The sequence below is a fragment of the Corvus cornix genome, chromosome 4 (assembly GCF_000738735.6).
Source record: "Corvus cornix cornix isolate S_Up_H32 chromosome 4, ASM73873v5, whole genome shotgun sequence".
Taxonomy (NCBI): Eukaryota; Metazoa; Chordata; class Aves; order Passeriformes; family Corvidae; genus Corvus; species Corvus cornix.
This window is the reverse complement of record NC_046334.1, coordinates 18,612,679-18,639,872: the sequence shown is the minus strand read 5'-3', so window position 1 is coordinate 18,639,872 and position 27,194 is coordinate 18,612,679. Positions and strand designations below refer to the sequence as shown.

Here is a 27,194-nt window from a genome sequence, read left to right as displayed (position 1 = left end):
AAGCACAGAAAGAGTGCAGTTAATGCATACGGCGCAGAAAGTGTGTCAGGGAATTGTTCATGGACTAGCCTGGTTGCATGATCCTGTCTGCCTTCCTGTTGATGCACCATCACTCCCTGTAATGTATTTGTGCAGATGTTGCCCAGTCTGTGCCTCAAAAGCTCCAGATTGTCCAAGGAGATTCTGCCTTTTCCTTCAGGAGATTATTTTGTAGCTGCATACATACGTTCCCCTGTCTCAAATTTTCCCGAGTTTAATTCTTCATCCTGTCTTTGCATTAAAAATCGTCCGCCCTTTTGTTTTTCTTTCTGGCTAAATGTGACCTTCAAATGATTTTAGGCTTTCATTACATTTCCATCTGTCTTACTGCTCAAAACTGTCCTTCCAAGCCCTTTCCTGGATTATAGAAAAATGATACATGAAGGAGATTCTCTTTGGCTGACCTTGTCAAGATCACCAAGGAGATGGGGAGTGAGGAATGGACCTGAGAAAACTGATACCAAAGGACATTTCTGAGAGGAAGAGAACAAGTTTGAACATCTTAAATAGAGATGTAGGCATATTGGGGGGAGAACAGAGAATGAGTGTGTCCACTGAAATGAAAGGATGGATTTCCATGGGAATCTGTCTTGCAGACAGGAAGGGAAGAGTCAGGAAGAAACACATGGATGGGAATTGTAGAAATGGCTGGTAGGAGTAAAGGGAGCAGCACACCTTGAGGTACAGGCTTCATGCCAAGCTCTTGTCTTTTGTAACATTGCTGGGATACAGTTACTTGTAAATAAAGGGAACAGCTTGTAAGTCTTGCTTCTGTTTATAACACATCAGAAATGTGTCCTCCTGAGGTCAGTTGCCAGGTGCAGTGAATTTGGCAGGAGAGCTGGTGCTGGCTGGGCAGTTCCTGGTGCTTCAACAACTGGGAACTGGAGTGGGTGGCCAGTTTTCTCTGCGTAACTTTGAATGTTCTGATTGTTTCCCCAGAGGCTGTGCATGACATATGTAGGAATAGCATTTCACACCATGGGCAAGGAAGGGGAGACTGTCTGCTTTAGCTGTCTGATGGTCAAATCTATTTCTGTTGCTACCAGCCACACTTACATAGTTTGAAATACTGTTCAAGAAATCCTTCAAGTAAATCATGAATGTTTGGGTACAGAGCAGTCACTGCTGTGTTTATGCAGTAGTTCCATATAGATAATTATACAACAAGTTAAGTAAGTGGGAACAAGAGCTCTTTAGCTTCCAAACACTGCATAATACTTGGCTTTTGCCAGACGGAAGGAACATTGTGTCCCTCTGTCATGGTTTAACCCCAGCCAGCAACCAGCTGCTTTTCTCACTCCCCCACCGGCGGGATTTGGTTGTGAACTGGAATGGTAACAGCTGGAAAACTCATGGGTTGAGATAAAGACAGGTTAATAGGAAAGATCCATGCACACAAGCAAAGCAGAACAGGGAATTAATTCAGTGCTTCCCATGGGCAGGCAGGTTCAGCCATCTCCAGAAAGCAGGGCCCTGTCACATGTAATGGTGGCTTGGGAAGACAGATGCCATCACTCCAAATGTTCCCCCTTCCTCCATCTTCCCCCTGCTCTATATACTGAGCATGGTGCCCTATGGTCTGGAATAGCCCTTTGGTCAGTTTGGGTCACCTGGCCTGGCTGTGTCTCCTCCCAACCTCCCATGCACCCCTAAATTCCCTGCCAGTACAAAAACCAGAAAAGGCCTTGGCTCTGTGTGAGCCCTGCTCAGCAATAACAAAAACATCTCTATGTTATCAACCCTGTGTTCAGCACAAATCCAAAACACAGCCCCATACCAGCCCCTGGGAAGAAAATCAACTCTACCCCAGCCAAAACCAGTACACCCTCTGTAAATCAGTTTTAGTAGGATCAACTCAGAGACTTGATTATTCAGTGCTGTACCGTGTCAGCTAACAATGGAGATATTTCCCTGGTTGCTATTTTTAACAAGAAGACAAATGCTGAAGGTCTTAACTTTTAAGTCAGAACTGTCAGAATGCCACCAATAAATACACTGTTTCTTAAAATGACACTGATTTAGGGTTGGGGATTTGTTGTTTTTTTTTTTTCTTTAGATATTGGGAAAGTCAAGACTTTATTACCACTGCTACTTTGTAAGGAAATAAACAGTCTTTAACAGTACAAGAGTAAGCAGTAAATGAGACAAAATGTGACAGGGGTTTGTAAAAAGCGTACCAGTAACACCGGTACAACCACATTATTTTTAAAAGATTTCCCAGAGAGAGGAAGGAGTATACCTAATCTCTCTGATGTCAGCAAAATGTTTTATATCATGTCATCTATATGGAAAAAGGGGACATGAGTACTAGAACTTAAAAATGGGTAGGGAGGGGCTGAGACCTATAGGTATTGCTGGTAGGAGAGGAATGGGTTTGCTGCTGGAGCTCCTTAAGTGTCATGAACTTCTTTTCCTTAATGGCCACTAGCATACTAAAATGGAATCATGTTCTTTAATTGAGCTTATAGCAGGGGTGAAAGGGTTGGGGGTGTCCTCTGGGAGAAAATATATGACAGTGAGATATTATATAGAGTGTGTGTGTATATATATATATAAAATATTTCACTGTCATATATACATAAGGTATTTTTATTTATTTATAAAGATAAGCATCAAATTTAAGATACATACTATAAAAAATAATAACATAAGTAATAAAGTAATTTACCTCAGGTCTAATAATGAAAATCTTTACCATGAAAGGGGAGTTCCTCCCATTTGGAAATGCCAGGGGAAAAAAAAGGACATGAACATACTTGTTCATGGAGGGATGAAAGGGAGGTATGGGATGAAAATACTCCAGTTGAAGTAATCACGTGCCAGTGGATATATAAAGGGAGTATTTTCAGTATACTTAGAAGGAGTATGGATACCCTTGTAAAAGAGACAGGTGTGGCCTTACACAGTTTCAAGTCACTCGTGTTCCAATGGCTTTAGGTTTGTGAAGATGATTAAAGAAATGTTATAAGATGGAGAAAAGAGCATGGATGTCCTAGTTACCATAAGAAGTGAACCAGGGTACACATATTCCCCCTGAGTTTTAGACAGAGGGGGAAGGATGTGTATCCTAAATAACAATACTGATGTGAGAGAGAATGTGTGTAAATAGTTTATGCATAGATTTGGGCAGAAAATTATTAATTTTGTAGCTGGAGCCCTCTTTCATTGGGCATAATAAGGATGAGGTCAGCTTGACCAATTTGAGAGATCTGGAGTTTGATTGCATTCACCTACTGCTGACCAGGGTTGTCCTCTCCCTCTCTGTAGTCCTTGATTAGATAATTTGTTGGCTCAGCTGTGTTCAGTACCAGGCAAGATTTCTATACTGTTCAAAGAAGAGAAAAGCCTTGCTAGGTGGTTGTTTCAGGGAGTCATGCCTGAAGGGTGTTTACGTTCCAAAACCTTTTGTAACAAGACCTTGTGGCGAAGGGAGTTGAGATTGTTAAAAAGTGCACAGTACTGCTCCTTGCATAATTCTGCAGTGAGACTGTGACTGCCAGCTGTATTGAGTAATCAGTACTAAGAAACACTTGGCACTTTCAGGTAATGAAGCAGCATCTGGCAGCAGCAATTCCCTGTAAGCACAATTCCACTCCACGTGTGCAATGAGTTTTCAGAAGGCAGGGAATCTTCAGGCATGCTTTATGCTGGGGTGTGTGCGTTAGATGTGACATTAGTCATGAGACGCTTTCAGAGGAGCTCCCTGATGGGTACGGCCTGAGATAAGCCAGACTGATATTACAGGGGAGAAAAGCAAAAGCTTTGTAGTGTGGAGCTTCCTTGTTAACGTGCAGAACATTAAACTGAAATTGCAATGAGACCTGAAATCACAAGCAGTGCCAAGGATTGCATTAAATACCCATGAGTGCAGGGCAAGGCATTGGACAGTTTTGCCTGCTTCTTTTCCTAGAAGTATTCCTGTGGGCATTATTCAGTACAGCTGACTGTTTCTCCTTTTAACAATTCTTATTTAAGACAACTCTTTTTATGTAATGCAGGTCAGGTATTCTTAGCCTGAGGTTTACTGGGTAAGATGTTTTATGCTGTTTGTTCTCAGGTCAGTTTTCTGAAGAAACTGGAAAATTTTGCTCTGGATTTCACACCTGCTCAGAAATTTGCTTGACCACCTTCCCACTGGACACTTCTTCCTTCATGGCACATGCTATAAGAGGTCTTAAGATCCACAGGAGTGCTGGGCTCCATCGCAGATCATGATTATGTTATGTGATACACACTCATGTCCCTCACACCAGCACTGGCTGAAAGGAAACACCAGGCCACTGGGTGCCCCTGCTCTGGGTGCCTGACTGCTGTGCAGGTCTGAGGCTCCCTGAGGATTATTTCCCTCCTCTGCAGAGAAGCCTGCACAGACACAGCCATGCAAATTCACCAAGCTGAATCATGTGGCCTCTATGAATCCCTTGCAGGGTTGTCTCTGCTCCAAGCAGTAGGTGTCAGTGTGTATCCATCATAAAGGATGTGCAAGTGAAAAACATTAGGAATCCTGAAGAAAGTTGCTTTTTGTGGGGTTAGTTTTCTGTGTAGTAACAAGGTAGTGTAAAAAATAGTTTACCACGTTTAAAGGGAGGATAATTTGATCTGGGCTTGTGAAAGTGTGAAGGTGCTGAGAAAATAATGAAAGTGTGTCCTCTGTGTGATGGGACATCCCAGTAAGTAAGAGCACACCCCTTTTATTTTTAAACTCATTATTTTCACATTTTCTATGCCATCACAACCCTTCTCTTTGGTCAAAGTGTGTCAAATAAAGTAGTCGTCTTAAAATAGATCCCACATGAGTTTGCAGTATTGCATGTCACAGTGTGGAGAGTGGATAGCATTTAGACCATATAAATACGTATGAATAGGAACTTCATAGGTCATGGATTGAAGTAATATATTTGGGAGAACTTCAGGAGTTTCTCATCTGTTATGTCAAAGCCATTTAAACATCCTCAACTTTGCTGGAATAGCAAGATGGTGAAAAGTTTTTGCATCTATTGCGGCTTTCTTACTGTTGTGCTCGGCTTTTAAAAACCTGAAAACAGGAACCAAACCCACCTTTGCTTCCTGAATAAAGCAGATGGACTGTAAATACATCTCAGCAACAAGTGTCTTTAGTACCAGATTGCAAGAATAGTTTATGAGTTAGGCCATTAAGCATTGTCAGGAATTCATTTACTTCATAAATGAAAACCCAGTCTGGGAAAATACTGTGGCAGTATGTCAGTTTGCTAGTTTACTCTGTTTCATGTTTTTTTCTTTGCTCTTTTTACCTGGATGCTAAGATATTTTGCTCAGTAGTGGCTTGAATGAAAGAAATTAGGAGGAGGGGCTTCGATATCCAGCTCAGTTATTTGTCTGCTCTCACAAGATGCTCAATGCAGACCAAACAAGGTGCAGGCATTGCATGAGGTAATTCTCACTCTAGTGCACATCTTTTAAATTTACAGAGTACTAGTTAGGGGGGCAGGTGAGATATAATGGTGATGGAAAATACCACCTTCTCATCTTTGAGGTTGAAACAGAAGAAAGGAGGTCATGCAGTAAGAGTTTACCTTATGTGTGAAGTAAGGCATTATCCAGAGCTGATGGAGCACCTCTGAAAGTGAACAAAAGACTTGGGTAAACAAGTTAGACAAAACTGGGAAGTGCTAGAGGTCAGACTTCCCAAAAGGAAAAGCATGAGGGTCATAAGAAACAAGTTCAAAAGTTCATAGCACTTAATACAGTTGTGTGCCTTGATGCAGGTTTTCTGGCTGGCTTTCTGGAAGTCCCCCAGCACTGGGAAAATGTCCTGCTGCCTTCTGTCACCCAAGGAGACAATTTCTAATTTCTATCAAAAGTCAGTATTTCTCAGCATGCTCTGCAACAGCAGCTGCATAATCTAATAAAGATAATCTAGCTGTGGAGATAATTGACCGTACGTATCAGTGAAATGGAGCAGATTTGAGGAGAAAATAATTAACTGAAGCAGAATATGAGTTCCCATTGTCCGGATGATGTACTGAGCAAGGCAGCTGCCTGCACAGGCGGGCATGCCAAGAGGGCTCTTCTAGGCATGGCTTGCCCTGCCTGCTCTGCATAAATCCAACAGCAGAGCAACTTCTGCCACCCAAGAAGTTTGGGAAACCCCACAGGATACACCCTGCCTGCCTGGTTGCTTTTCTGGCTTCTGAAATCCTCACAAGGCAGTGTCTTGCCTGGGTTTGCCAATGTGCTCGTGCACTTCCTGTTCTGTCCCACAGCAGGCTCAAATCCTAAAACCACTGTGTAACTATCTCCCCTCCACCATTTGTTTTGGATGTGAACTTCCTTGGTATAAGAAAGGTTGGTGGAGAGAAAGTAAAGTAATTTAGCAATGCATTCAAATAAAGCTTCAAAATGAAATAGCCAGAAAAGTTACCAGCTGTGGAATTAAAGGGAAGTTAGTGTATCTAGAAAAACTCTGATTTAAAATCTGTCTTATTGAGAGGGGGGCTGATAAAGAGCACTAAGTTTTCACAGAGCTAAGGGTAAACTTGGATTCAGTACAGTAAAATCGGAATGTCAGAGCTTCATTTTGTAGTCATCCACTCAGCTGGCATGTAATGTATATGTACTTCCTTGTTAGTTGTCAGTAGTTTGAAAATCACCATGTTACTGTCTTTCTTACAGAATCTGTATTGTCTGAATAGGGCCTTTCTAGATACAGTAAATTAATTGTTACACGTAATTACAAATTACTCGGGTTAATGTACTTAAAACTGAATTGCTGTTAGTAAAGCACACAGTTTGTGAATTAGACAACTACAAAATGTACTGGGGTGTTAGAAAAATTTTTATTGGTTGATAAAGCTACATCCTACGGATGCTTTTAAAAAGCTAAAATCCAAACAATCCCTTCTTTCTCTGCACTATCACTTTACTGGCATGAAAACAGGGAAGTGTGATATGAAAGACAACCCCACTCAGTTAGGCGTGCATGTAAATATTACAAAAAGGTGATACAGTATTAACCTACTCCCATGGGTGTAGGAGTTGTAGCAAGCACATGAATTGTATCTTATGATGTGGGTTAGCCTACCACACTAGCACCTTACTTGCTAATACGTCTGCCATGGGAGACCAGGTCTTAAAAAATAGTTTTGGGCTGGGAAGAGGCCACATAGTTCCTGTAAGCAAACTGGAAAGCAAGCAGAGTGCTTGAAATGTGCACTTCAAGTTCCAAAGCCATCCTGTAGTTAACAGTCAAGATGTTAGATGTGGGAAGAGAGTGATCTTGCCAATGTTGTTTCCTGTATGCAGATACTTTATCTGTAATAATAGGTACAGTAATAGTTATTTGTATGTCTTCATGAAATTACCTGAATGACACAACTGCTCAGGTCCTGTGCAGGTAATGTGGGACATAATGGCAAGTCTGTGACTGCTTTCCTGGTGTGCCACCATTCCAGTGGCCTGTGCTGTGACTGGAGAGTAGCACTGAGTGAAGCTGGGACTGGCAAGGATGTGTGTGTGGTTAAATCCCAGGTGAACACACTGGCTCAGCCTGAAGCACACTGCGAGTATAATTTGCAGCTGGGTGTTGTGGGGTTTGTAACTCACTGCACTGGAGTCACACTGGTTCGTTGGTTTTGTTAAATTAGCTGTAGTGGCCCCTCATTTACCCTTCTCATACTCTGTTGCCTGCCTTCTGCCCAAGTGACGCTCAAACCCAGTAAGGCCACAGAGTGGTTATCTGAGGGTGCTGCAGCTTCTTACATAGCTCTAGCCCCATACAGTGAAGTGCAAAGTATTCGAGGGAGACAGAGAGGAAACCTTTGGGTAGTGAAGGCAAATCAGCTGTTGATGGTTCTGCAAGGAAACTATTTAAGATAAACTGGTAAAGACTGAAAGTGATGAATGGCTGCTTTGGCAGGAAGCACGTCTTGCATCCAGCCTGTACCCTCACCACATTTTACTGGGATTTATCTGCCAGTTGTACTCTGCTGATACAGGGATAATTTGAAAGGAAACCCCTAGGCCTGTAGCTTATTTAACTTAAGGCAGGTTGCAGGAGGGATGAATAGGCAGTGTCACCTTATCTGCAAGGCTGAGTCAGCTGAGTCAGTAGCTGAAAAAGGGGCAGGATGGGACTCAGCTTGGCAGAGGGAAGAAAGCAGTGACACCTGTGCCAAGTCAGCTTGTTCAGAAGGGCTTTGAACAGCAAGCGATAACACCTACATTTGTGTCAGCTCTTCCTGAGCCTGATAACAGACTGAGGTAAAAGGGAGAGGAGAGTGCATCGATTTTATTTTTTTTAAATGTGAAGCAAAGAATATGAGTATGTTCTCTGAGCATATTCAAAGAGAGAATAGTTAAACAGAGAGAGCAGTTAAGTGTATACATTTTCAAGTCAGCTTCAAAAGGCGAAGACTTTTGTGCTGAGGCTAAAACATCAGCAGCAGAAAGCCCAGAAGAAAACAAAAAAATCTGTAACATGTTGAGGTTGAAATACTTGCTGTTAGACTTTTGCCTATGCATGAAAATGACAGGGAAATTAATTGTTGAGGATATTGACTTGTCAAAATGTGCCACGTCACAGTGGGAGTGAAAATTCCTTAAGGAGAAAACCTGTGGCATGTGTATGCAGTTGTTGTTCAGACAGCTTAGACCTTTAAATCTCAGCACAGCAAAGAGCAAGAGGTTTTAAGACCTTATTTTGATAATAAAATCTAACTTTTTTCTCTTTTTTCTTTTATACAGTGCTCACGTATCACAAGTCAGTAGCAATGTTCCTGCTACAGGAGAGTAAGTGTCTTTTACAATTTTGTAGCTATCTTTCTTGGAGCTTTTTAAAGTATTACTGGTTAATCTTTGATTTCTCTTAAAGAGTTTTTCTTACATAAACAAAAAGCTGGCAGTGTTTCCCAAAGCAATTCATCTGCAATGAAAATAAATCACTTCCTTCTGAAAACTTCTCAGGCCCTTAGTTCTTTGCTCTCTGTGCCTGTGATGTTTTGCTTAGGCAGAATTTGCATATTTCAAGAAGCTCTTTGCACTGCATCATCCTCTTGCTCTTGTTTGCTCCCTGTTGCATCCCAGCAGAGGACGTGACTTGACCCTACTGCTGTAACTGGGAGGAGCAGAGCTAAAATGGGTTGGCTTTGCTGGAGCTGGAAATTCCCAGTGGCTGATGGGTTTGCAGAACTGATCTTTGTCAATAATGAAATACAGACATACTTGCCTAGTTAAACCATCTGGGGTTTTGCAGTTGCTCAGGTCTTCTGACTTTTCCAGGAACTGCAGTCTCAGCAGGCTTTCAAGTATAGCAACTTAGCGCAGCTTTTGTAAAGGAGAAGCCAGCCCAAGCACAGGTTCCCATACTGTAGCTACTCAGTTGAAAATTAACCAGCAAATCCTGAAATAACATTTTAATTATGGAAAAAACAGTAGAAGCTATACGTGGACTTTGGATGTGCACGTTTGAAAAACAAGTCTGCTTAAAGCATTGCAAGAAACAGAGACAGGATGGGGGTGTATACAAAAATGTGTTACCATGTAATCTCTTTGAAAAAAAAAATTTCGTTTTTTCATAAAAGCTTCCTCTGATGAAGGAAGGAAGGGAATGTTGTAAGAGAATGGCAGTACCAAAATGAAGATTTGGTTGTGTTGAAAGTCCAAGTAGCCGCGCATCTTTAACCAATGCAACTGCAGGGGCTCCTTTGTGGTGGCTTGTGTGGAAGCCCTTTCACTGCCAGTGGGTGTGAGGGTGGTCTCACAGCAGTATCGGGGTGGCTGTGGATACACAAGAATGTGGCCCAAGAATGTGTGAAAACAGCATGAACTCCGAACAAAACCCATGCTTGGTCGCAGTGCATGTTAGGAGTTTGTAGTGAGCTACTGTTTGCATATTGTCATCCCTCTGTGAGACAGCAGTGAATCATCTTCTTGCAGGTGATCCCTTGCCTTACTGAGCTTGTGTTGCGCAACAGACTTGACCACTGTCAGCATGGCTGGGTATCAAATGCAGTTTTGTCAGAGCAGGGACTTTTAAGTGGAGGATGAAAGTTAGGCACTAATGTCTGTAGCTGCAGTAAGTAAAATTAGCTGTTTTACTGAAATTTCAGACATCCCTAGAAATAAAAAGAGCAGTGTTAATTGGGAAGGCTTAGCTATTCTGAGGGAATTGAACCAGAGGGTATCTGAAGATTCTGGCTTTGCTCTTTGCCTGTGTCATAGCGCTAGAACATTTTGTGCTGCTTTGCCATCCTAAGAAAGTATAACCCACAGATACCCTTGTTTTATTTATTGTTGCAGAGAGGGAGCTCCACAAAGTTTTTGAGCTCAATTGACCTTATTTTTCGGCTTGACAGGTATTTAGAGAAGACAATCCGCTCAGCCGTGGAGCAGCATCTCTTTGATGTTCATGGCTCAGGCGGCCAGAGTTCAGAGGACTCTGAATCGGGGACATCTTCAGCCTCTTCTAATGTGTCTGCCAGGCAGAGGAGGCGACACCACAAAGAGCAGGAGGAAGCCCGGAGAAACAGAGACATGTATGAGCCTGATTTCTTTGTTTTGGAAAGTATATTTTAAGTCTACCCCAGTCATGTCTTCTATCAAGGCAATGCCACATTCTGTTATGGAAGGCACTGACCTTTTGCCTCGAGTTGGAAGTGCAGAGCAGACTGCAGTGCCTGTGCAGAGCTCCATTGCATCAGTTAGAGCTGGGAGATACAGAGTTTACTAGAGATCATGGACTGGGGCAAAGCATGATAAGAATCTAGGGGGGTTATACCCCCTAGTCAAGTTTTTAATTACAGTATTTGGAATTGGTTACTTACCGTATTTGTTGCATTAGTGGAAATTCCCAAGCAGTTGGCTGCACTGCCTATAACTTTTTTTAGATAAAAACATTGGGCTCAGCTGCTTTTCTGAATTCAGAATGTCTTCAAAAATGAGATTAAGTTCCTCTTTTTGTGTGTGGAGGCACAGCTTGTGTTTGGGTTTAGTGAAGAGACTTGGGAGTTTGTCTGAAATTAGAAAAATCTTCCTTTTGATTAATCAGAATCTAAGATTTTTTTTTTTATCCACCCTATTATGCAAAATTTAAACATGATTTAGTGGTGAGTTTCATTAAATGTCTGTCAAAGAGTAAAGATAATGCCTATTTTTCCATTCATACTCCTTCAGTTGTGACATATATTGTGTGGTACAACTGTGTTACCACCACAGCCTTAACAAAGTAGTTACACAAGGCATAGCTGTATTTGAGAAACTATAACTACAGACTTCGCTCTAATCAGTGCTTACCCATCTGTCTACCTGTAACGCAGCACTAGTTCTTGTAAAGAATGTCTATGCCTCACTGTAGTATTGGATTGCTAGGATTTGAAGTTGGTTCCAAAACAAACATCTAGTCTCCTGTTGTTGTTCCTGGGTGCTCAATTCCCCAAATTCTGTTGGATCTGTACCTTCCTGTATGAAGCTACTTTAATACAGGTGCATAGCCATTGATAACTCGTGTTAATATTGCAGCCATGGTATTTCCCAAAATGTGTCAATGCTACTGTTGTACAAAAAAATCTATAGTTACCAAAAAAAAAAAAAAAAAAAAAGGTGCCATTTTCATAGTGAATCAAAATACACTGTAAAGGTGGCCTGGGAAATTGGTACTTGCAAGTCACCAAAGTATCTGGCAGCAGCTCTAAAGCAGTTTTTCTTGTTAAGTAGCCCTGCTGACAGGCTTCTCAGGTAAGTAGGTCAGAGACTGGCTAGTGTACGTGTTTGGAAGCATATAGTACTGCAGGGCTTTTCTTCAACCTTGTGTTACAGAGTGGCCTCTAGATACGATTGACACAGTTATACAGGCTCAGTCCAGAAAGCTGGAGCCAAGGATTTAAAGCACATTGAAAGTTTTGAATGCTGGCTATGGTCCAAATTGTTTTCCCTGGTTCCCTTAGGTCAGATTGCTGGGATTTCTCTGGGTAAATTATTGAAATTGAGGATTCCTTTCAAAATGTCTTTGTGTTGTTTTTTTGATTGTCAGTGACTTCATCTCCTTGCCTTGTGATGGATCACAAGAGGATTTGTAATGTCACAAAATGGGACTACGGGCAGGAAGTGTGTTTATCACATAATCACATAGGTGAACTCCCAGGCTTTGAAGATTACATGGTCTACAGGCTCTGTATGTGTAATTGGTCTGCTGAGGGGTTTGTAAAAACTTCCAGTAAGGCAAATCTTAGAAGTTTAGTTAGAGATTTATCATACCTCTTTATATCTCTTTTCCACCAACAAAAGAGATCTCTGATGTAGAAAGTCACTGGAACCTTCTAGTTTTGTTTTTGTTCTGAATACTTGCCATGCTGACACTGTCCAGATATTGCAGAGTAACTGGTTTCTTATCACACCAGTCAAGTCTAGATGAATTCTCCTGCTCTTCATGGAAGCAGGCTTTGGAGTTTCACAGCACTGTGTAAGACAGCCACACAGAGTTAGCAAATGTTCCAGTTTCAGTGTCAAGTGTAAGCAAGCTGCCTTTAGCCTCTGGCTAAATGAGGTGCCTTGTGTTTCTCCTGTTCCCATAGTGTTGTGATGTGTATGTGCATCTTCACTATTGGACAAAGTAAAGGGAAGACTACTAAACAAGTGGTATATGAAAAGCTGTCTGCTGAAGGATCCAACAGGGCAAGATAAGCCATATGCCAGGCTTTTGGTAAACATGCACAAACCCTGCAAGCCCAGAGAGTCCGAGTGCATCACGTGATGACTTAGGGCTGGCTGTCCCATTCGCTTCCCAACATAGCAAAACAGTCCTCTGTCCTGGCAGTCATGTTGCCATTGCAGAGATACATTCCCTTTTATGTTTAGTGTAATTCCCAAATGGAAATCAAGCATTTGGCTAAAGCACCACAGTCCTGCTCTTGCATTTGAGAGTTGTGAGTAAGAGGGCCAATTATGCGGTGTCATGCACCAAAGGAGATCCTCGGACCGCAGCTGTGAATCACTTTTCTAAATTAAAAGCACGTGTCTCAAAGGAAAATATGCTTCATACTCTCTGTAAAAATGCCACAGGCAGCCAGGGACTAGTCCAGCTTCCATGTGAAGGCTTCTGTGTGTTGGGTTTAGTGGGAAGTGAATCAAATCCCAAACATTGATCCTCACAACTTTCTCACCTGAGGTGTATACACTTGGTTTTTGCTCCTCAGTGGGATTTAGCGTTACACAGTGTGTGTTTTTGGCTGCATTGGGAAGAACCAGAGATACTGGTTTCATAGGGGATAGATGCTGTTGCTGGAACTGCCCCAGTCAGCATGATGTAGTTCTCTATTGCTACCATAAATGTAGCAAGAGAATGTTTTAAACAACCTCTTGTTGTAATGTCCCTCTTCTTTTTAGGGAAGTTGTCAACAAAGAAAACATTCCCTCTGGATTCAGCAGTCTTGAAGATTGTATTCTAGCTGCTCAAGATGTAGAAAAATTACAAGACACCGGCTCTGGATACCTTAGTGAAAGGAATAAATCAAAACGGCAGAAATCCAGCACTAAGCTTTCAGAGCTTAATGACAACCAGGACAGTCCTGTGGTAAGCCAGCATGCTGTACTATTTGATGCCTGTTACTAGGATGGTAAAAACTCTTCTATTTCAGTGCACATCTGGTTCCTTTAGGTAGACTTTTTTACCTGCAGTACAGGCTTAAGTGCCTATTTTGGACCATGGGAAACACTGGATCCCACGCTTGTAACCCTTGTGATGAGGCAACTGAGAAGTCATATTTCTGCTACAATCCTCTTAGTCCATGTATAGTCATTTTCTCTTTCTGCAACCTTTTTCTTTTGAGTTCAGTGAAGCATTTTGGAAAGCATAAAAGGAAATATGTCTTTTTCCCAGTCTTTCAAAAGCCTTGCGAGGAGTTTGGAACTTAGATGTAGGTTCTCATGTTCAGGTCAAGTTTATTTTTATATTCCTGCTAAGTTCTGAAACTAGGTTTCAAGTGTCTACTTGACAATGAGGTGGCAAAGGTGTTTTATGTCTTTGCCCTAAAGCCTGTGTTTTATTGTGGTGTTTGCAATTTGGAAAGCACTTTGAAGTGTGCTGGTCCAAAAGGTGATCCCTCTATCCACCTTTTACTGAGGAGATGAATGACTTTGTTGTAACGTTGTAAAAATCTGGAATACTGTAGAACTTTCCCAGCATATTCTTGTGTGACCTTCACAGTAGAAGACAGTTTGTCAAGTTCTACAATCTGTAGAATAAAACTGGTGCACCCTCCTTCCCTCTCAGCCACAGCAAACACTGACTGGAGTGTCAGCAGCTGAGCAACCACGCTTTGCTTCAGTGCAAGGTCTGCATGCAGTGGCAGGAGTGCTGTGCCTGCCCCAACCATGCATTGCATGGTTAACAGGAGCAGCATGAACTGTGTGAAAACAACAGTCCTGAGTTATAGGGCATTTCCTGGTGCTTGATTAAGTTTTAGAGCCTGCTGAAAGCAAGTTCTCAATGTGATATTTTGTTTAGATCACAAAATTGCAACAATCTGATGTTCTTACCCTGTGCAGAGATTCTAGAGAGAGGTGGATTTGCTTTTCTTTATGATAAAAAGAGGGCAAGATGCCAAAAATTGTACTCTGTGCTTAATTTATTAAATTTAGTGCTCAGTATCCATAATCTTCTCATGTGATACTTCATGAAAGCAGAGTGAGATAGACACATTCACACTTCTGTCTTTGCTTGTAGCAATGTACTTTAAGATAAGCAAAGGTCTAGTGCTTATGATCTTTTCAGTACCTTTTCTTTGTGCCTGTGGAGTGTAAAGCAGTTTCAATGTAAATGAAAATTTTTCTCAGTATTTAGGAAAGGAATTAATGACAGAAGTGTCCACTTTGGCTGTGGACCTGAAAAACATTCATGAAGTCTTCAAACATGCCCAGAAAGAAATGTCCTCAAACTTAGCTGTGTCCACTGGACTTTACCCTGCCCCTCATTTTTGGATATCTTGAAGAGCAAAGGCTGAAATGAATATAAAATGAACTAATCTTAAAAGCACTTTGACCAAGATGACCATCAGTGTGGTTCTTGCTTGCTCTGCTATAGGGAATGTCACAGTGGAATCATCAAGTGCAAGTACAGTTATGAAATGTCTTGCAGAGAGCATGGTACTATTGTTTTGGAAGAGCAGAAGCTGCTTTTTAAGTTTTAATGAGTATGCTTATTACATACTTGCATTTCAGAGATTGCCAGAAGGATGTGTGGTGGTTTAGCTTTCTTTTGGCTACACCTTTACACATCAAATAATAACCCCAATTAGGCTACCTACTTGGAGTATAACGCAACATGCGCCATAGCATTTACTAATAGGCCTTTGTCATGTAAACAAGTTTGTAATGTTGTCTCTCCTTAAACACCCTTTTCTGAGCATTCCTTTTTTTTCAAAGCCTGAGAGAGTATGTAGGAGAGTGTGTGGAAGCTTTCCTCTTAGCTGTCTGATTGCATCTGGCTCAAAAGCACAAGTGAGCAGTGGAAAAACTGTCAGTTTCACTTAGACTCCCGGGCAAACCAACCACAAAGCATTAAAAGCTTGTAACTGCATTTCAGTGACATGGTAGCCAGGTACCAATAGGACTTAAGAATCAAATTAGGCAAGGCTGGGATGACTGACCTGTGTTACCTTATGGGGCTGGAGGTGGAGCAGGTGAGAGAGGGCTGTGACCGCCCCAAGAAGTCTGTGCGCGTAGTTTCCAGGGCAGGAACCACTCTTCCTCCTATTTGAGAGAGACTTGCCCAAAACCCAGAGTTGAAAGCCTCCTGGGCATGTGCTTGAAGTGGATACATGGCTTGTCCTCACAGTACTCAAGAGTGTTAATGTTCTTAATGGTAGTCAAGACAAATCTCAGAAGAAGTGGTCATAACCAGTTGGATTTCTTGCCCTGCATTCATATTGGCCCAGTATTACATCTTTGCGGTCTCTTTGCATTCTTATGCCTCCTTAAGAAGAAACTAAGGAAGGGTTTGTCTGAGAAGTGGAGTGTTCTCTAACATGAACATAAGGAGTTCTCCTGAGAGGTTGATGTGGATTTTGCTACCTGCTCTTACAGGAGTTGCATAGACCAAAGAATTACTCCCAAGCTTAGGCTGTCTGTCAGTCTGTAAAATGGGAGCTGGCGGGATACTGTGCGGCATTATTCTGTTTCGACATTTTGAGGTTGTCTGATGAAAGAGACGAAGCAGTGAGCAGTTGGGTTTTCTTGCAGTTTATGGGCAATAAAGTGTGGGGTTTGTTTTGTGCAGCGGGCAGTAGTGTGAGTGTTATCTTTCTCGTAGAAGTCCTGTTGGATATTTCTGTATTTGATCTGTTTAATGGCCTGCAGCTTGAATCTGTTTCTCATATATATCTTACTGCTTTAATATTTACTGTATTGCAGAGTATGGAAAGCTTTAGCTCATCCAAGCCTATAGACAGAACAGGACCTGATGACATGGAAATTTTATCTGAAGAAAGGTGATTTTAATTTTATTTTTTATATATATATGTTTTCCTTTCCCTGTGGTTGTAGTACAGCCTGAGAGATCTTCCACCACAGGCTGTAGGGGTGACAGTTATGCCACAGAACCGATTGCCCACCACGTTAACTTCCAAGCAGAGCTTCATGGAGGCACTGTGTGTGTTGTGTGGGCTTTGCCCTGCAGCACATGCCACCAAGGCTCTTTTCCCAGCCTGACAGGAATGTCACTGAAGGTGCTGATGGTGCAGACTTGAAAAGAAATCAGCTGTGGAGCACCTGAACCAGCATGCTCCACACAGGACCTCAGGGCCTGTCTTACCTGGCCTCTGGATTGGGAATCCAGCCTTTTCCCTTGTGCTTCACTCTTCTGCAAGAGCTGTACAGCCTCACTCTGCTCACCTGAGATGACAATTTCTCTCAACAGTTACATTTGTTGGGAGAATTAAGGGCACTGGAATTAAATGACATTATTGTTCTCAAATAGCTCCTGAGAGGAAGCAAAAAAATGCATAGTTTAGCAGCTTGAAGTGCTGCAGCCCTGAGTGTCCCTTCATTTACTGTGTGAATTACTGAGTGTGCAAGAATGTAAAAACCTTTGTGTGCAGAAGTCCTGCTTGTTTTTGTTACAAGACAAGTCTGGTTTTTGTGTTTGTAATACATTGGTTTGTTCTTGGTTTTTCTTTATAGCAAAGAAAGTGAAAACGATGAGGTTTTTTTCAGGCATTCTCAGGTTGGTATTTTTTTTGTTGTTGTTTTTTTGTGTTTCAGTTTTGTGGTCTCTAAAAGCATTTTATTAAGTAGAGACAAGTAGTTATGCATATAGTTCTGTTTTCACAAGAGAAATGGAGTTAGCATGTACATTTTCCTGTCCCTCAACTCTGCTTTTTATTTACATAGTTTAGGGAGCCTCTTAGCCATTGGGGAGTCTTATAGTGTCTGCTTCAGTCCCTTTGATCCCTCCTTGCCAAAAAGGGAAGGATCACTGAAGTCAGCGCTGTGGTTTAAGTGATGTGAAGTTCCCTTATTAATAATGGCAGACAGGGCATCTGACTGCTTATCTGCCAGGGTGGTAAGATTAGCTTGTCTCTCTTGATTTCTCTAAAATCTTTTGGTCTTTTATTTATCATTTCCCAGTGCAGCCTGTTGCTTTTGAACGTAGGTGTCTGTAATCCATTTCAGGATCACCTCCTGCTTCTTTCTAAGAGTTGATGGCTGGGGTGGATGTCAGGGGCGGGGAGATGTGACATTGATGGCAGCAATTTTTCCCCCAGCTTTCTGTTTCTCTTACACACACACACACACACACACACACACACACACACACACACAAACTTCCTGCACTGGCTTTATGGTGTTTTTTCATCTGATTGTTAAACAAATCAAAGATAGGGGTTGGGTTAGGTTGAGGCCACTGCAGTCACTGGCTCATTTGGATTTGCTTAAAACACCTCTAGACAGCCAAGCATTTAAAATACTGGGGAGGATTATGTGAGGTACCTCTCCCTCATTGTGCATCCATTTTAAATGCGCACAGTAAAGCAGCTGTAGACACTGTCTGCTTTCTCTGGCTGTTTGGAGTTGACTGAAGGCTGGTAATACTTTTAAATTAGACTCTTCTTGTGTTTCTTTTAAAAACAAAAGCCACTATACATTTATTGCCTTTGAAAGACTGCAGTTCTGGTAGGAATTATTTCCACCTAGCAGGAAAGGTAAAAGGTTGCTAGCAACTGAGCTCTGACCAGCTGTGAGGTAGCTGGCGAAGTTTGTGGGACCCTGAAATATGTAGCCCCTGCAAAGGGTGTTGAGGGCTGCCTTTGATCATTGCTCTGACTGGGCTTACCCAGATCTCCTACTTTGCTCCCAGAGGGTCAGTAATCCCTTGCACTTGCTCATGAGCTGTTGTATTTTCCGGAGTCTAGATTTTGCAACGCCTTATTCCTCACATACCCACTTGCACATGGAAAAGCTGCTGTTGCTGCCATGCCACACAATACTCCTATTAAGCTTTTAAATTAGCCTGATGGAGATACATTTGAATATGAAATCATAATTTTAAAATAAACTTTGCTTTAGGAAAAGTTTTAAAGTGTAAAATTTTAGCTGCAGGAGAGGATCTTAACCCAGAGGTTGTGTTATATAGGAATTACAAGGTCAAGAAAATGTTACATTCCTGCAGAGTTGTTTTACATTCCTTGCCCCTTATTCCTTACATTTTGCTTAGGGCAGCTTAAAGACATATGTTTCATAACAAACAACTCATTCAGGTTGAAGAAGGGACAGGGATTTTCTTATTCTTTTCTCTTTCTCACCCTATCTCCAGTCTGAAGATATTAGGAAAAGTATTCAAAATTTGCCATAGCTACCAGTTGTGCTGACTTGGGTCTTCATGAGGCTGTAAAAATACCTTGAAACAGAAGCCCCAAATGAATTTTCAGTGGTTTTGTAACCTTCATAATCTGCCCTTGGAAGTAGCTGAGCTCCAGGGTGAAAACCAAAGGTTTCTAGTACCCCAGTTTTGATAAGAGACAAGTATTTAAGATTCATACCAACATGGCAGCAAGTGTAGAGGGGTGTTGGCATGGCTCAGGTAGGAGGAAGGCAGCAGAATGGCTGTGTTCTTGAATCAGGTTGTATTCCTTAAATGTGCTTAAGGATGCTTCCTGCTTGTGGCTGTAATGGAAGATCAGATGTAGGGGAAGCAAGCCTTTAATATAGAGATGATTGGAATCCACAGGTAATTGAACAGAATACAACTTCCTGATCAGAATTTAAAAGTCTTTCTGTTGCCATTTATTTCTTGCTGTTTGAGCTGCTCTTTATGCTGAATCTCCATTGGAGCAGGGAGAATGAATGCAGCTGACTTATCCCCAGGCTACTTAGATCTGTAGTTACTGGTTCCTGCACAGCATAGCTGCAGAAGCAGCTTCTAAAAAGCAGAATTCAAGCAGCTGCTTTGCAGATCTTTTTTTGTGGTCATTTATGTAATATCTGCAGTGAGCTATGACTGCCAGCTGTTACCAACATCATCGACATGTTGCCCCTTTGGTTTGTAAGAAATTGTGGCACATCCATATCTAAAGCAAAATGTTTCTCCCTTACTTGATTCTTTTCCTAGAGGGTGGCAGCTGGTGGCGTCAGGAAATCAAAAAGGAAAATAAGTGATGGGAATACTGAATTATCTACCCCTATGGGTTTGGAGTATTAATGCAAAGGAAGTTAAACATCTGCTTTCTTGAGTCTCCTGGGTTTGTACCACTGTTGTTCTTCAGAGCACCTAATGATTTATTCATTGTATTAGAGCCTACATCAGAGAGCAAGGAAAGGAGAGTAACTGGCTGCAGGCAGAGCACAGGCCTGTTTTTAAACAGCTTCTAAATATTTCCAGCAACTGAAATGACTTTAGGAGGAAGAAGACATAGATACAATCTTTCTAATATATGTGTAATGGAAATGTTCACCTGTCTGGGAAGTGCTCTTATATCTGCTACAGATATCTTTTAAGAGCCTTAATAAGTCAGGAGACTGTACACTCTTCATAGAAAGACATTTATCTCTAATTAGTATCAGTAGTGGTGATGAGATGGTATTCTCAGGTTGCTCCCTTTGAAATTACTAAAATCTAGGTACGTTCCTCTCTTCACACTTTGTTATTAAAAATAGCACCTATTTTGAAACTCAGTGCTTTATTTCTTTCCTTGCCTTAAAATATCACCTTTAAATACTGTGCTGGCAATTTACAAGGAGTTTTATCAACTGGTACAGTTGGCCACTGATCAGTCTTTGTTTGTGAGGTGCAGACTATTTAGATCCTGGCAGGAAATCTGTCAATGGACCGTGGAGAAATATTTAAGTCCTCCCAACTTGGAAGCAGCTTAAAAGATATTGAACGGTGAATTAGCATTTTTCCATGTACACCTCTCACAATAAACACATTTGTAATCAGATTTAGTGTCAAGCTGCAGAGTTATTAGTGCTTGGCAAGCTGTCACCTAGTGTTTCATTTTGTTATAATGTTTCAAAAAGGCCATTTATTGAAATGAACAGGAAATACACACCTTACACAAATACAATGCAGAACACTCTTTACAAATACCAGTGTATTCATCACCCAGATTTTTAGAACTGTAGAACAGCCCAGGTTGAAAAGGACCTCAAAAGGATCATCTGATCCAACCTTTTGTGGGAAAGGAAGCCTAGATGAGATTATTTAGCACCCTGTTCAGTTGCAGGGATTGATGGAATTGAATCCAGATAAAAACGTTTATTCATATGATTTGTCTACTGGGCAACTTTTTTCCCTCTTAATGAAAGTTACTTGTTTTTCTCTCCTCAAAAGGGAAAAAATGCACCAAACACATCATTAGCTTTCTGCAGATGAAAAAAAATAAATGTGCCTTAGTAGCGTGTGCTAAGGATACTGAAGCGTTGGGCCGTGCTTCTGGATTCACAAAGAAAATAGGTCCAGAAATACTGCTTATTTTCTTTTAGCCCGTTTTCTTCATGTATCAGAATATGCAGACTGTTTACTAGGTTTTTCAGAATACTTGCAGAGGGAAAATCTGCATGCTGACTGCCCACTGGACTATATCTGACAGAATTATGCCTAAGCTGTTCTTAACAAATCCAAATAGTTTATGTAGTAACGTAATCCTTTCTATTCAGTTAGCTCTGTGTTTGTTGGTGGGTTTATACATATCACACTACATGTTTATGTACATGCATTACACTTCCTTTTCCCTGCTGCCCTCTGTGAGGCATTACAGCTAATTTATTTTGGAGTGACAGAAGCGCTCGTCTCGTCAGGCACTGTCGCAGACACGCGCACTGTGTCTCTGGATTGTGGGAATGGCAGGCATTTCTGTGTAAACGCACACGACGTGTGGTATGTGCAGGGGGGAACAGTGCTGAGACAAACAGCACTTGCTTCTAGGTAGTACTAGTTGATGAATCATTTACTTGACAGAATTCTGCCTTTTTTGTTTTTTTTTTATTCTGAAGTCACTGGATGCTTGTGTGAATTTTTTGGCGTTTTCCCAGAGTCCACACTGCTTCCAGCTGAGATGCCAAACCCTACTGCCATTTGGATTTGCGCAACACCGCTTTAATACCCAGAGCTCCTCCATAAATAGTTCTGCTCTCCCCACGCCCAGCTAGAAAACAACCACAGGAAATCGGGGAATGTGCAGCCAGCACAGCTTAGCTGGCACTAATTGACCTGAGCCAGCACAGCCTGCATGAGAGCATTCATGTATGTAGCCTGCACTGCTGGCTGGCTGTGGCTGCTGCTGCTGCCTCGGGAGCTCTGGTGCCTGCTTTTTAGAAGGCACCATATTGCTACAGCCTCGCAGCAGCAGCAGCAGCATTTTTGTTGTTGCTCGAAGGAGTTGCGCTCCTGTAGGAAGTGTACGCAGCCACCCCCTCCCTCTCCCTTTCTCTCTGCCTCCCTGCTTCCCTCCCTCCCATTTCATCCAAATCCACTACTGGAGGCTTTCTCAGCTGCATGCAGTTGTCAAGGCAGGCAGTCTCAGGAACTTGCGGTAGCTTTCTAAAGAAGGGAAAATTCAAGGAAGGCAGATGGACGGATGTTTTTACTGGTGTGAGTGAGCAATTAGTACATAGGGGTCACCAAGCAAGGGGTTTGGATTTGGAGCTGGAAACACCAGGGTCTAAAGGCATGAGCTTACTGCTGCTGTGACTGCAGGGTTTTTTTTTCCCCCCTCTGCATCCTGAAATGTTCTGGTTTTTTTCCTTTCTCATTTCTTCGGGTCTATGGGAACATAGCTGACTTCAAGTATGAAGATTCAAGAACATCCAAGCATGCCTGAAAACAAGTTGCAAAGAAATCAAGATGCTGATGATCAGGAAAACAGCTTTGTATCTGAAGTGCCTCGGCTGGATTTAACATCATTGTGTGATGACAACAACTGGGAAGGTAGGATTGTGTGATGGCTGGTTGTGTGAGTGAAATGAGAGAGGGAAACCTGAGTGGGCTGGGTGGATCTTTATGTGTACATGTTCTCTTGCTAAAAACAATAGAAAAGCAACTTTGTCCTGAATATAGAACTGGAAGTTTGGAGAAACTGGAAGCAAATACTGAATGGTACTGGCTCTAATTGTCACTTAGAGGGGGAAAATTAAATGTTTTATTCTTGAAGTTATTTCATGTTCTGTTTAGTGCTGTTAAGTCCCTAAATGTTTCAAGATACCTTATTTCTTAGTGGCTGGTCATTGAGTAATTAAGCTAGACTGCCCTACACTTCAAAGCAACTGAGTATTTCACAGTCTAAAAAATAACTTTTCTTCTTCAATCACTATTTGGAAATAATGATTCAGACCTGAAAAGCACAGCTGGTAAAAAATGCTGTCTATCTGTTACTTCATCTTACAAACAACTTTTCTTTTCGTGTATGCTGTGAAGGAATTCTGATTACCAGCTCAAATGGCAATGTTAAATTGACTGTATGTCATTTAAATTGCTTTGATAGTATTTCTTAGCTCTCCTCTCCAGAATGCATGCTTGGTTGGCTATTTGTACTTGTGTAAGAGTGGGAATCTGGGCAAACTCTATGGGTGCCATGAGCCTTAATTTCATTTGAAATTGAGATGAGATGAAGGTGTCCAGCAGTTTTGGGACCAAACCCTTTTCTAGTTACAGGGTACGTGTCTGTGTACAAGCCATAATTCTGTTAGTTTATGCACTAGGAGTGAAAGATGGGTTTTGACAGGGAAGAAGCAGGAAAACACAAGTGTGGTGTTTTAATGAAACAGGAGAGGGAAAATGTGCAACTAATCACTGCTCTAAAATAACAATTTCTGAGGAACACTGAGAAGGGAAGTTCTCTGTTCCTGCCTCCACAGCGTAGATGATCCAGTGTTTTGCCTTTCCCTCTAGGAGGGGAGTAGTTATGACACTTCAGGCGTGAGTAAAGAAAACCCGCAGCCATGGCTGCCTTTGATTCAGCCATGCAAGCAGTCACCATGCACAGGAGGGAATTTTTCCATTTGCTTGCTAGGTGGGGATTCCCTGGGTGGAATCACCACACATGCAGCATGGCTGATCAAAGCGCCACAGAAGGGCTCCCAGGTGGCCCTGGCTGCTGGATGTTTGCTGAGGTGCCAATTAGCAGAGCCCTGCAGGCTCTCAAGCTAGGGTGAGCATGTCTGTGTTCTCAGAGGTGATGCGTGGCTTCAGCCCTCCTGTGAACCTTTGGAAATAATGACTCCTTTTTTTCCCTTCCTGCATTACTAATAGGAGTCATATGAAGGCATGAAGGGGAGAACACAGCTCCTTTCTGTCTGCCAGAGGCTTTCCCGTTGTATGAAATAAGTTGCTTCTTCGGTACAACTCCCTCTTAGTAGGCATGCTCTTACGTTTGGATTCTAGCTTTCTTGCCCTGCAAATATGAGACAGGATTATGGGCACATGTGACTGTGCTTCTCTCTGATTCCTCCTTCCTCCCTTCTGTTCACGTGTATTTCACAGGAGGAGGAGGTGGGCAGTTGCAAAAGAATCAGCTGTCTGGGGTGAGAGAGACATCATCTTCTGAAGTGCGTGCTTTCCAGAATCACCATTTTGTTGGTGTGGGTTAACAGCAGCAAAATGGTGCCTTCTGTGTCTCAGCAAGGAGAGACTGAGTCTTTCCTAGCTGTGGATGTAGAATCAAGCTTGCAGCAGCCAGGAAGAGGAATATCTTAACATCCACTCTCAGACTGCTTTTGTAGCTAACAGCAGGGTCTGTTGTTGAGACTGGCTCTGCAGGGCAGGGTTGTGCCATCCATCCACACCTCTAGCAGCCAGGACATCCTCCCTTTCTCTGCCAGCCAACCTGAGTCACTCAAACCTTCACACATCTCTGCAGGATCCATGCCACAGCTCTGGTTGCATCCTCAGCGAAAAGGAGAAAGGGCTGTGCCTTCAAATGCCCTAGCACTGAGGTGTTCATTGCTTTGCTCTAGCAAATTTGGTGAGTCCATCTCTTGGGAAATTACCCACTCTTTCAGGACATAGTTGAGCTGATGTTTGGGGTCAAGGTCCTCTATATCATACTGCAGGAAATACAGAGCCTCTAGTGACCAGGGCAGCTGCTGGGACTTTCACAAGTGACGTGTGAGAACAATTACAGGTTGAGGATTTGCCTTGAGCTGTAGCTGTCACTGCCTCCAGTCAAATGCTAGGAAAGAGCCTTGAACAATGGGCACAAAATTACACAAGACAACCTTGTCCATTGACTAGCTTTTATTTGTCACTCAGGCAGGCTCTCTATTGTTTAAAGAGCAGAGCTGCCTTAAAAACCCTCGTTCAGGGACACAGAATTTAGATAACTGCTGCCAGGTACGCTTGCAGGGCCCTATGCCTTTTATGTTACGTTAGCAGTAATTTCTACCAGATATTTTTTTCCCATCATGTTCACCTCATAGTCAAATCTGTACACAAGAGGAGAGGTTTGCTGTACTTCTTCAGGCTGTGTTCCCTTTACCTGAAGCTGAGCACAGAGAGGACAGAGGCATTTTCTCCCTGCTCCCTGCAATACATAGCCTCACACTTTGCCATGTGCTCGCCCTCTGCATCCCCCTCACCTGCTAAGTATAGAGGCGTGTGTAGGAATCATCAGGCTACTGATGCAGTACTCAGGGCGTGAGCAGTGCCCCAGCAAAATTCAAGTGCTGAACTCCTTGCCTCGGTGTATTTCCCATGGTCCAGGAGTATTTTCCTGGCGTGCATTTGGCAGGTGTGAATCAGGGAGTCTTATTATCGCACTGGGTGTGGACTGAGCTGTCCCTGTGGGATGTCACGTCTGACTGCTGGGTTTGCCTGCTCAGCTGGTCAGTGAGTGCCAGCTGAGATGGCTTTGGGAGCAGGCTGTTCAGAGCTGCTTCCACAGCTAAGGTTTCTAATTGTTGGGGATTACATTTGAATCGGGTGCAGTGACTGAGGAGAACAGAGTGTTCTGTCACAGTCCAGCACTGTTGTGCAGATTTCTCACCAAATGTTTCTAATTCAAGCCCAGAACTTGCTATCCTGTCCTCAAGGCAAATCTGGAAGTATGTTGCTCTCCATAGCAGTGGCTGGCCCTGTCAGCAGATCGGGCTGAGCAGGCAGTTCAGTAAATCAATATGATGTGTGATTGCTGCTGATGTCACCCGATTACTGACACTTTAAAAAAGTTCTGTAGCTGAGATTTCAAGCAGAGTTTGCAGTAACAAGCACTTATGAAACAATCAGCAGGCATTTTTCTTCAAGCTTAAAAAAAAAAAATATAAGCAGAAGTTAAAAACACAATTTCAGTTCAAGCGCTTGAGACCCTGAGGGTCAAGCTGATCTACAAAAGGTTTTGACACTGACTTAAATGATACTTTCCCATGGGGAAAAAAACCCAAAGTAATGCAGAAAAATCCATATAGTATAGCAGAAGGGAAGCTGAATTTAGTTTTCCTTTTTTCAACACTGTGGACTTAGATTGATCAGTGTATTTGTGTGCAACACTCTTTAGCCTAAGAAATCAAAAGGTGATGAAGCACATTCTATTTTTATTACTAAGTATAGGAAAAAAATTGCATTGTTTACTGAATAGCATCAAAATATTAAAATTATATTTTTGTTGTTATGACATGCTATAAACAAAATACAAAGTTTGCTAGCTGAGAGATGTGTCATCTAAGTGAAAAGGCGTGGTGGCACTGTATTTGGGCTATTCTTTTGATCTGTGTAGGAAGAATGCCTCCTGATGTATTCAAACAAGGATATTTTCATGAAGTTATTTATAAGATGAAGAAAATAGGTTGTTACTGAGCTAGTGAATGCTTTGGATGAGGTTTTAAATTACTTTATTCATTCCATTATGAGAGGTCTTTCTGGAGTCTTTCAAGTGGCATTTGATACTAGCACCTCAGGTGTTGTAATGAGTTTAGACTTTTTAATCCCTCTGGACCTACTTCAATTTACAGTAGCTAAGATTTGGCCTTGATTGTTTGACAGATGGGTGTGTGTAAAAGCAGCGTTAGCAGCATGTATGAACTGTGTGGCTGCAGACAGGGAAACAGGAGATGCCTGTGGCGTTTTGCTGGCTGCACCTCAAATGGTATTTGTGTGTAGACACCACTCTGTTGGCCCTCCAGCCCCCAGTAACCCTGGCAAATAAACAGTGTAGTGATAAAAAGAAGTCAGGTTTTGTCAGTGAGATGGCTTGGAGCTCACCAATAATACACCAGTTTGGTAGAATAAATCTTTCTTCTCGTGTGAAGTACTTAATGGTTCAGGTTTATTAAAATCTCGAGCCCTCCATGCAGCAGGTTGGCAGAGAGGCTGGATTGCCACAGGCGATGCTCCGTGTGCCTGCGGAGCTCTGCAGAGCCACGCTTGGCAGATGGCTGACAGCTTTGCTGAAAGATGAGCTGGTAGTGGGATTTTGAGAGGGAGCGTAGCCCTTCTGAAGGACTGCAGGCTCGATACCAGCACACAGTTCACTGCTTCTGCACCAGCTTAGAGGCAGCATACCTGAGAGAAATGCCTAGAGAGTCTGACCAAGACATTAAAAATTCTTTCACCCTTTCTCTGCGCTGGTACTGCCATGGTGGGTAAACATTCCGCACACCACCACACCACCACCCCCCCCCGCACTTTTTGTTTTTTTTTTATTAAAAGTTGCCATTCTGGAAAATGAGGGAAGGAAATAGTACATGGAAAAAAT

The 27,194-nt window shown here is 42.3% G+C and overlaps 1 protein-coding gene across 6 annotated transcripts in view; it reads left to right on the top strand.

Annotated features, from left to right (window-relative positions):
* FAM13A (family with sequence similarity 13 member A) overlaps nt 1-27,194 on the top strand; it is a 124,222-nt gene that overhangs the window by 73,952 nt on the left and 23,076 nt on the right. For 4 of the 6 annotated variants that reach the window (XM_039550661.1, XM_039550662.1, XM_039550660.1 and 1 more), the window contains 6 exons: nt 8,767-8,811; nt 10,377-10,556; nt 13,402-13,588; nt 16,426-16,502; nt 17,194-17,236; nt 22,288-22,438. In XM_039550661.1, the coding sequence (XP_039406595.1) occupies nt 8,767-8,811; nt 10,377-10,556; nt 13,402-13,588; nt 16,426-16,502; nt 17,194-17,236; nt 22,288-22,438 (683 nt within the window). The remainder of the gene's footprint in view (nt 1-8,766; nt 8,812-10,376; nt 10,557-13,401; nt 13,589-16,425; nt 16,503-17,193; nt 17,237-22,287; nt 22,439-27,194) is intronic. The other 2 variants (XM_039550664.1, XM_039550663.1) reach the window with 2 other exon arrangements.